The sequence below is a fragment of the Salmo salar genome, chromosome ssa01, assembly GCF_905237065.1.
Source record: "Salmo salar chromosome ssa01, Ssal_v3.1, whole genome shotgun sequence".
Lineage (NCBI taxonomy): Eukaryota > Metazoa > Chordata > Actinopteri > Salmoniformes > Salmonidae > Salmo > Salmo salar.
In genome coordinates this window covers 44,509,719-44,519,754 of record NC_059442.1, presented here as the reverse complement: position 1 = coordinate 44,519,754, position 10,036 = coordinate 44,509,719, and the positions used below count along the sequence as shown (strand labels likewise).

The 10,036-nt window shown below is 39.5% G+C and overlaps 1 protein-coding gene across 2 annotated transcripts; it reads right to left on the bottom strand.

Moving 5' to 3' along the window:
* Window positions 1-273: 273 nt before the first annotated feature.
* On the bottom strand, window positions 274-9,796 carry LOC106603280 (dnaJ homolog subfamily C member 5B). Of its 2 annotated transcripts, none has more exons than XM_014196728.2 (5): window positions 9,584-9,796; window positions 5,717-5,841; window positions 4,555-4,768; window positions 4,099-4,249; window positions 274-2,461 (listed from the first exon to the last, which is right to left on the bottom strand). In XM_014196728.2, the coding sequence occupies exons 2-5, from the start codon at window positions 5,830-5,832 to the stop codon at window positions 2,370-2,372; spliced, it is 573 nt and encodes a 190-aa protein (XP_014052203.1). In that variant the 5' UTR covers window positions 5,833-5,841; window positions 9,584-9,796; the 3' UTR covers window positions 274-2,369. The 2 variants fall into 2 exon arrangements, with proteins under 2 accessions (XP_014052203.1, XP_014052213.1); XM_014196738.2 differs by having other exon boundaries at window positions 9,567-9,753.
* Between the last annotated feature and the right edge of the window lie 240 nt (window positions 9,797-10,036).

Genomic DNA, 10,036 nt, shown 5'->3' with positions numbered 1-10,036 from the left:
AAGTGCCTGCTTAAACTAAAAGGAAACACCACTGTCCTTATGGCATTGCTACCTCTTAAGTTTACAAGACAAATCTCCAAATGAACTCTGCCAGTCACTTAACATTGGTCTGGTTCATGCCGGCGTCTGTTGAAAACCTGCCACCTGTACATCAGGTGTGGTTTTCTACAAGGATCTTTACATATGTTCAAATACTGTAGAAGTATGGAATTTTCCTGAAAAATAAGTTTATGTAGAACTTCTGTGAGAAATAAATGAGCAGAATAGGCAGAGAATTTTTTACATGACCCCCAATTTATTCAATATACATTTATATAAATATTTTACAGTGTCAATAGTATATAAAGTAGAATCAAAACAAAAAGGAAACATTTTTATTAAAGGAGTGTGTAGTAACACATTAAATGTTAGTAACACATTAATTCAAAAATAAAGCCTTTGAAGAATCCTGCATATTAGGTTGGGAAAATTAATGAGCAATGGATTATATATCATAACACCAGCATTTGATACAAAGCCACCACAATTAAATCCTCAGGGAGATAAATTAAAGTCAATGGACAAATAATCACAGCAATGTTTTAACTGCATTATATATTTTTTTTCTTCAGTTTTCACTGAATGTGATACTGCTGAACTACAAAAGAAACCCACTTTAAAATCTGAGAATTGCTGGTATGTGAGACAATGGCTTTCAACAAATGGCATTATTTGGTGTCCAAGTGTTTAAAAAGTTGAGCAGGTGTGCTCAGGAAATGCTACATATAAAACTATAATGTACACTATACTGCACAGAAACAGAATTTGACACTGAATCCAGATCACACAAGAGGACAGACATCATCAGAAGAAATGGGAAGTCATATGGGTCAGGAAGACATTTTTAAATTACAAGAACTCCAATATTATTCCATGTAGAGAGAGGGAGGTATAAGAGAGGCATATGAGAACATGAAAAAAGTAAGCACATGTATGGAATCATAAGCTTTGGAAAATTGAAAATAAAGCTTGACAGTACAAAAATATTGCCTAAAACAAACATATAAACACATTTAAACGTTTGGCGTCTCTTCACATTGGTTCATAGGTTAAAGCTGCAACTATTGGCTCCCACACAACAGGTAGTGGCAGTCCACAGCAGCCCTTATTATAACTAGATCATTATGCTTAGAAGGGTCGTTCCACAAAATGAGTCCCTTTTGCATTCCTTTAATATTTAAAGTAGAAATTGTGCACCAATATTTACAAAAAAAAGTGCCATTTAATGTAGACCACAACTTTCAATACAGCTGATTATTCATATTAATAAAGACTTCCTAAAGTGCAAAGATTCAGGATTTTGGCATGTCTCTTTGTGCACCCTCTGTGACTTCTAGGAAGATTTTAACCCATTTAACCTCAATGGGAAAATGTGTTTTTTATTAAGTTGAACATGTGCTCTTTATGACAGAATTATGTGAAAGTTTTTACCAAGTTACCCTACCCAAAATTGACACATTTTGTTGAACGACCCACAAGGCGTTTAAAGTGCACATTAATTTACAACTTCAGACTCAGGCTGCGCTTTCCCTTCCCTTCTTTCACAAATAGCTTCCTATTCCCTATATAGTGCACTACTTTGGACCAGAGACCTATGGGTCCTGGTCAAAAGTAGTGCACTACATAGCTCTGGTCAAAAGTAGTGCATTACACATAGGGAATATGGTGTCATTTGGGAGGTATATCAGTTTCTATTCAAACACCCTCCCTACACTCTCCATTGAGCATGCATAGAAGCCATTACTCTGCACATATTGTTCTGTACTATTAAAAAATGTTACATTTTTCAATCTACAAAGAAAGATCCCCTCAGCATTAAGGTCAACTTGGCATTTGGCACAATCATAAGAATGTACGATTCTTGTAAACACAGACCCCAATTTATAATTAAAATGAGCCACTTTCAGACCCTTATATTGAGACATAAAAATATATCCAAATATAAGGCTTTGGCCACATATAGTACGGTGGGTCGACTGCATGATTTAAGCACCAGCCACTGATTAAAAAAACAAACCACAGAAACTGATCACAGTAATGTCACATTCCCTGGTTTTCCAGAAATCCTGGATGGATTCCAGATTTCCTGCTTATTCCCTCCTTATTTCGGGAAAACCTGTGAATTTTGGGAAAGTTACCAGAATTTTGCAACCCTAGTTGGGAGTAACCAGATTGGGCAGACTAGCCAGGTCCCATATCAGTTTGTGCTGTCTTGCCAAGTCCTAATGACCATACGAGTAGGCAAGACAGCACAAACAGATTCTGGGACCAAGCTATGGGAAGACGTCTCGCTGACAGGTTCTTACTGGTCCACTGTGGTGAGTATAGGGTCAGAGTGGTTTGGCTGCAGATTGGTCGTGGTCGAACTCGGTCTTCTCATTAGCAGCAGCATGAGGCTGGATCACAATGGGTTCGTGTTCCCCTGCAGGGAGAACAGAGATGTACTGTTAATTCACTGAGCGCTTATCTTCGAGTCCAAGCCAGGACACAAGCAGGCAGAAATTACCTATTAGAAAAATATACTTTTATTAGTCCATATGAAATTAAAAATATTACTCTGCTTTTTTGAACCAACCCTTCCTATTAGCAATGATAATAAACATTTTCAAAACATGTTTTGTAAACATAGGCTGCATTCTTTTTCTACTAATTGGTCTTTTGACCAATCAGATCAGCTTTTTTGCCAAAAATTGGGCTGCCTGTGTAAACAGCCATTGATTAACAGAACAAAATGAAAGCATGGCCTTAATCATGTCAACAACACAAAGAACGCGTGGTTGGCAATGGGGGAAAGTATTGGAATTGGAATTAGTTCAGCTAGTGGTGTGAAGAGACACGACAAGCTTTTTAGATAGAGCTGTAGCATGAAAGACTAAAGAAAGTTCCCAACAACAAAAGTAATCACTAGCTTAGTTAGAGTTAGTGAGCACATTCGGAGCTCAATTTCCAATTGCCAAAAGCATATGGGTTAATAAGCTGCTAGCCCACAATAGCATTAATCAATGGGCGTAAGCAGTAAGCATGATATACAGTATACAAAATGCACAAAGAGTGTTAAAGCCGACCCAGTTTGGAGTTTCAACTGAGTTGCCAGAGATTGCCCTAGGGCCTGGCTGAGCCATTATTATTATAGTCTCACCACCGGCTGTGAAATTAAAAAACATTTTCAGACTCCTTCTACTTCATCCCTTTAAGCATGTGCACGTGATGTCCTGGTTGCTCTAAACAAAGAGGCTGATTCTAAAACTAGCTTCTAAAGATTTACCACATTGACCCACACAGACATCATACTTATGGAGTGGCTGCAGATCTGACTTTTCTGAACCCCTCTTCCCAATTTGTATTTATTTATTTTACTTAACTAGGCAAGTCAGTTAAGAACAAATTCTTATTTACAATGACGGCCTAGGAACAGTGGGTTAACTGCCTTGTTCAGGGGCAGAACGACAGATTTTGACTTTTGCAGCTCGGGGATTCGATCCAACAACCTTTCGGTTACTGGCCCAACGCTCTAACCACTACGCCCCAAAATGGCTAAAGGCCTCAAAGGTTTTGCGCATATGCAGGATTCTCTACTTTACGCACTACTTGTAGACAACAGGCTACTGGTGGCAAATGGTGCTTGTTTAATACAGTTGCAAAAAAGACATGTCTGCAAAATCACATTATGACAGTATTCTACATAACAAAACCAAATATAATAGCATAGTGTAACATTACTGTAAGACAAAAAACACCACCTAATTTCTTATGAGATTTTAGGATGGTTGTGCGATTGGTTGCATTTTTCTCATGTGGCCAAAACTCAACAGCATGCCCCAGTAGCAAAATATGTGCTTTAATCACAGGTAGGTTATGCTACAGTTTACTCTAAAATTCATTCACTGTACATCGTTCAAAACAACACTGTATAACTAAAGATCTAAAAGGATATCCCCATAAAACTGACTGAGATCAAATGGTTGGTTTATCTAGTACTCCCTCATGCGCCTCCCCCCAGGCCTTGCCGCCACCCCCCCCCCCACCCACCCCACCCCCCCAGGCCTTGCCCCCACTCACCCCTGTCCTGCTCAGCTCTGATCTGAGCCTCCAGGTCGTCTGGGTCTACGTATCCGTGCTCCTCCTGCAGTGGCTTGCACCTGCCACAGCAGAAAAAGCAGCAGCAACAGCAGCAGCAGAGGGTGAAGATCCCACAGCACACCATCAGGGTCTGGGAAATAAAGAAGGAATTTGTTTCACACAGGTCATAATTGACATAAGTTGTCATGCATACACTTGTAAGTGTTAGAAAACTATAATAACCCGATTTTTGATTTCTGTGAACCCTAATGACCTTAATGATTAACATGCAGTACAATTTAGCAACGCCTAGGTCGTGAGTTAATTTCTAACGGGATCACATACACTTAGTAAAAATGTTCAGTATTCACTCACTGTACAATAAGTAACTTTTGGGTATAAGCGTCAGCAAAGTGTATACATATGAAAATGTGTAAGCCCTAAAAGACTTCTCACCTTAAACCAGCACTTGTGAATGAGGAAGTAATATTTAACGCTCTCGTCTCCAAACTGCTCGGCCACATAGAGGCCCATGGAGCCGTACTCATCGTAGACCTTCCTCTTGGTCTCATCGTTGAGGATGGAGTTGGCATTGTTGATCTCTTTAAACTTCTCAGCTGCCTCTGGATTGTCTGGGTTCTTGTCAGGATGATGCCTCAGTGCTAGTTTCCTGGGAGGAGGAGGACTTTTATTTATATTGTCACAGGGAAACTTAAAGTCATGTTCTGCTTTTATTCCCATGAGTAAGTCATGGGAAAGTTTGAGTTTAGAAATATAATAGGAGAATCATTTGACCTCATTTGCAAAAACCACAGAGCAGGTAATCAGGTTACCAGTATGCAAATATGTCTTTTGTTTTCTATCTACTAGAAACCAAAAAGAGTAAGGACAGCCTATGTTATATTTTCTGTTAATGGTGCTTTCATTAAGAAAACAGACGTGTTTTTAACTGTTCTGTAGTCTTTCTCAAAGCATTTGTCTGTGGTTGAGAGTTTTATAACCAGGGGTGAAAGTAAGGCGGTATGGTCCGGCAAAATAAATAGTGGGTGTATGCCGTACCAGTAAAACTTCACAATAATTAAATCGAAATGTCAAGAAAACTGTAGGCTATTACACCACTATCATTACCGTATGTCAGAGGCATGACAAATGAGCTATTGACAACAGGTGGTATAGCCTACACTCTAAAATGTGACAAGAACACTGACATTTTGCCATGGCAGAGATGAGTGGGCGACACAGAGACGCGGGTGCGGACAGCAGTGGACGCATACATTTTGGCCTAATGACAATCGCCTCTTTCCATTCACCACTGTTTGGAGGCTGGAAATATGTTGCGAGTGGATGAACATACGCGGGGTAGCCTAGTAAAGGAGCCCTTTGTAGTGATCGTTTGACAATCAGATAAAAAGCATCATGACTGGTTGTGTTTATGCCACAATAAAAGGTAATACATTTTAAAAGTTAAATGACAAATCTTTACGACAAGGCCCACAGAGATCCTATTGAATTAACAGGGATTATATATGTAGTTCTATGATTAGGCCCATAAAATGTTTTGGTGCACATATAGGAGGTCCCGTACCAAGAAGAAATGTGATCTTTCACCCGTTTATACCTGTATGCCTTCTTTATTTCTTCTGCGGATGCCCCCTTCTCCAGTCCTAGTATATTGTATAGACTGTCACCTGCGGTGGACATCTTACGTTGAGGCCTTTCGTTTGGTTCCGCCATGTTTTAGATCTGCAACAATGATAAATACAACAGCTATGACTGGTATGCCATGAGGATATAGTGAAAGATCATTGGCTTTGCTTGTGTTTTAGCTCATGACACAAGGATGAAAAAATGTGCCACATTATGTTTCTGTCTGCCACCAGGCTGCATTCGACCCCATCAATTACGCATTAACTCCACCCGGCACCAGTGTGTGTTAGAGATGTTGACGATAAGCATGGCCTGACTCATCTCTCTTTAACTTCCAACATACTGGACACAGAGACATAAAAATGGTCTCCACTAGTTCATCTGACGTTGGGGAAGTAGATAAAAGGCCTCGTTGCCAAAATCCCGAAGTATTCCCTTAAATAAACACCATCACAAAGATCATTCATTATTACTTTGTTAAGGGCAGGTCTTTGGGAATTCATTTATGAATTTAACAAAAATGCATTTCAAAGGAACAGAATGGCATATTTTCAGTTTAAATACACAACTGTGCTTTGAGTGTTGCAAGTAATGGCAGTAATTCAGCCACCAAAAATATATATTTTGAAATAGAGCTCAAGGGTTCATTTTTAAGAGTTGTTTGGCAAGGATAAGCAATGTCATGGAAAGAACAGGTGTTCTTAATGTTTTGTAATCTCAGTGTATGTGTGAAATTAGTTTCAATGTAGTTTTGGTGTAGCCAGGGATTTTGGGCCCCATGAAAAGATATCACATTGGGCCCCACCACCACAGGCCACACCAACCCGGCGCAATTGCTGTAACCACACATCTCCAGAACCCAATCGACCCATTCAAAGCTTTAAATAACTCTACCTTTGCAGGCTTTCAACTCTCTTGTAGTCCAATATTTATTGTACGATATTTACTGACAGTGAGCTGTGAAAATATAACACTGTGCATGCAACATTCTGCATAAAGTGGAATTCACTATTTGATGCAAGACTGATACCCTCTATAAGAAATGCGCTAAAGGACATATTTTACAGTCTAAATGGTAAAATTCTTGAATGGAAAATTCTCTTAAAATTAATAACTTAAAATAAATATAACTTAAATATACATTAACCTCTTCAATTAAAACAAATTAACATTATCATCTATAAATGACATAACAAACAAAATAATAAAATCAGCAGCAGATGTTTGAACTAAGTATACAAACCAACTAGAAAATAAGCAGCTGGAAAAATGGAAATGGAAAACAAAATGGAAATGAAAAGGCCTGATGGTGGTGCTAGAAGAAAGGTCAAGTGGTCACCAAATCAATAGGTTTCTTCCACTTGGGGTCTTGATTGTGCATAACTAATTTTATGGCAAACCAGCCATTACTTTGAGATATATCTTGTTCTCAGTCTGTTCTCAGTCTTGTTCTCAGCCTGTGGGCATCATGTGTGTAGTGATCCAATATCCATAGCCATGTCATTTAACAGTTATCACTGGCCTTTGCTCAGCCTTATTCACCAAGAGCCCAACCTTCTAGCTAGCAAAGTCACTGATCAAGTCTTTGAAGTCCAGCTTTCTAGCTAACTGACTTTCAATGGACAGCATGGCAAGACTGCAAAGCCTGTCCTGGGACCTCAAATAGTTGATCAGTTTTAGCTTACTGAAAGCTCTATCGCCACCAGCAACAGTCACAGGCAGTGTGCAAAATATACTTAAAGAAATGCACATTTCTCCAAAAATGTTTTACAGCTGCATCTTACAAATTGTATTCAGGTGACCAAGAGGGGACAAGTTAGGGGGGGAAAGTGGCAGCATTTACAGTGTTCAGGTGTTTTACTTCATTTTGAAACTCAGGTGTAAGATCTCTGGAATACTTCATGATCAGTGGTTGGTACACAGAAGGGAGTTTATCCTCACTAATCTGCCCAACTTTCAGAACAGCACAAAATTATTCTACAATTTTTTGCAGTGGTGTGGAACCTAGCGTCCAAGTCATTTATGATGTTGTCCATAGCAGTAAAAAAAACAAAAAAAACACTGTGTTCCCAAAACATCGTTGCTGCACTGTCTCCTCTTGAGAGATCTCATCATGGAATATCTTCCTTTTCCTCTGGCGGCGGTGTTCCTTTCTAAATTGAGGTGCAACCACCATTTGCATAGCAATCAGTGTTGCCTCAGACAGGAGAGAATCCCATCCACCCCCCTGTGCTCACACGTTCTAAACAATGGCGAACCAGTTTCCAACACCTGCGTCCGCCGAACTTTGTGCAACAGGTAATTCATATGTTTACCTAAGTAGTTAGAAGGGTCAGAGCCAGTGACACAATCAAATCATTGATTCATTGAACCGTCACTCCAAAACTAGCGGACTCATTGTCCCTCTAAACCCCGCCTTTCACGGAAAAAGAATGGCAAAACTCGCAACCGAAAAGACCGGCAGTGAAAGCAAAGATACGAGTAGCGTGACCAAAAGGTAGTACATGCGGGCAAGAGCCTAGGCAAAATGTATTCAATAGGATTGGTTGCTGGGAAAGTTTAACCGAAAACGATTTTTGCATTTGTTTTCAAATATATATATTTTTTAATCATTTGACATTTAAAATGATTTGCTTACAAGTTTGGGGGTTTTGCTTTTGATGTCTTTTGTTTACAATTCTATACATTTTGCTTTCAGTTGTTTGGTTTTTGATTTCAACATCCATTATTTCACCCATCCACGAAAATATGTTTACATTCTCAACTTTATTTTTCATGTTAACGATTTATTTTATTTTGAATTCAATACATATGGCGTGAAATTGACCCCCATTAGCCTGACGGTCAGGGGGGGAAAAAATGACATGTCCTTTTAAACTGCTTATAGCATATATTATGTTTGTGATATTAAGATTCTAACAAAGATAGTGTGTTAGACTTATTTAGGAAAAGTCAAGGGCAGGGAGGACATAACTTTAAAAATGGCAGAGTACTTAAAGTCAATTTCGTTTTGAGTCAATATGATGCTCTCGGCTCTCCTAGTGTTAAATGATTACATTTGTGGCTGCCTAGCCTACCATCTCCTGGTCGCTGAGCCTTTCCTACCATCTCCTGGTCGCTGAGCCTTGCCTAGCCTACCATCTCCTGGTCGCTGAGCCTTGCCTAGCCTACTATTTCCTGGTTGAGCCAGTAAGAGATTGCCAAGCCTATTGTGATTATTACTGTTACGTCGGGGTACTATGTTCTATTCTCATTAATTATAGGCCTATGGCCGATTATGTGTAGGTCTATGTGAGTCTCATGTTTTGTAAGAGTAATGGATTTACGTAGGCCTACAAGACTATTGGTCTGTAATGCGAAATCACATTTTAGATGGTTTGTTGGGTGCGATCGATTACAGTAGAGTATAGCGTGGGCTATGCTTTTATGATTATTTGAGTGCCCACATTTTGGCGCACCTATGTTTTTGCTGGCCCTGACATTAACGAATTTCTGCCTACACCACTGCTTTTGACATTATAATGCTTGTAGAGCAGTCTGATGGGAGTTTGAATAGGAGCTTCCTGGGCGTTAGCGAACAAACACTTGATAGTCATCGTCGACGTCTCTAACGCACTCAGTACTGACCTACAGCATAGCCATTCACACATGCTCGTTGAATGAACCTCTGTAGTCGATTAATTTGAGACAATGAAAATAAAATAATCGATCCGCCATTAAAGACTGATCCCGAAACAGATTGTGGGAAAGTTACGCTTTCAGTTGGTTAGATAAACTATGCATGAGGAAGTCAAGTGCATAAAACACAAATAATCACACACCGCCACATTCTACCCACTTTGTTTCGACGGGGGTCGATAGTCTCCTGGTGTCCGTGGCACGATTATTATTGACGCATTTGCCAATCAAAAAAAATTAACAAGTGTAGACTCACAGAAACAAAATCTCCCAAAACAAAACTTGCCGGTGACTTCAGGAAGTAGAACATGTCATTATAGCCTGCCAATTCCGGTTTGGACTCACCCGGTTCGCTTGTGGCGGGTTTGCGCATAAAATCACACACGCGCTCTAGTTGTACTGGAATGTAATTGCGGCCATATGCATAGAATCTTTGCATATGTTTCTATCCGCGACACATGGAAAATGAACACATATAGTGGAACATGTAACAGCATTACATTATTACAAACAATGTTAATTGTTTTTGTTGAAAAAAATACTGTTTATTCTTGATGCCTTATGAAAACACAGATGCGCCAAACTATTTGTATTATGCCAATAACAACCAATT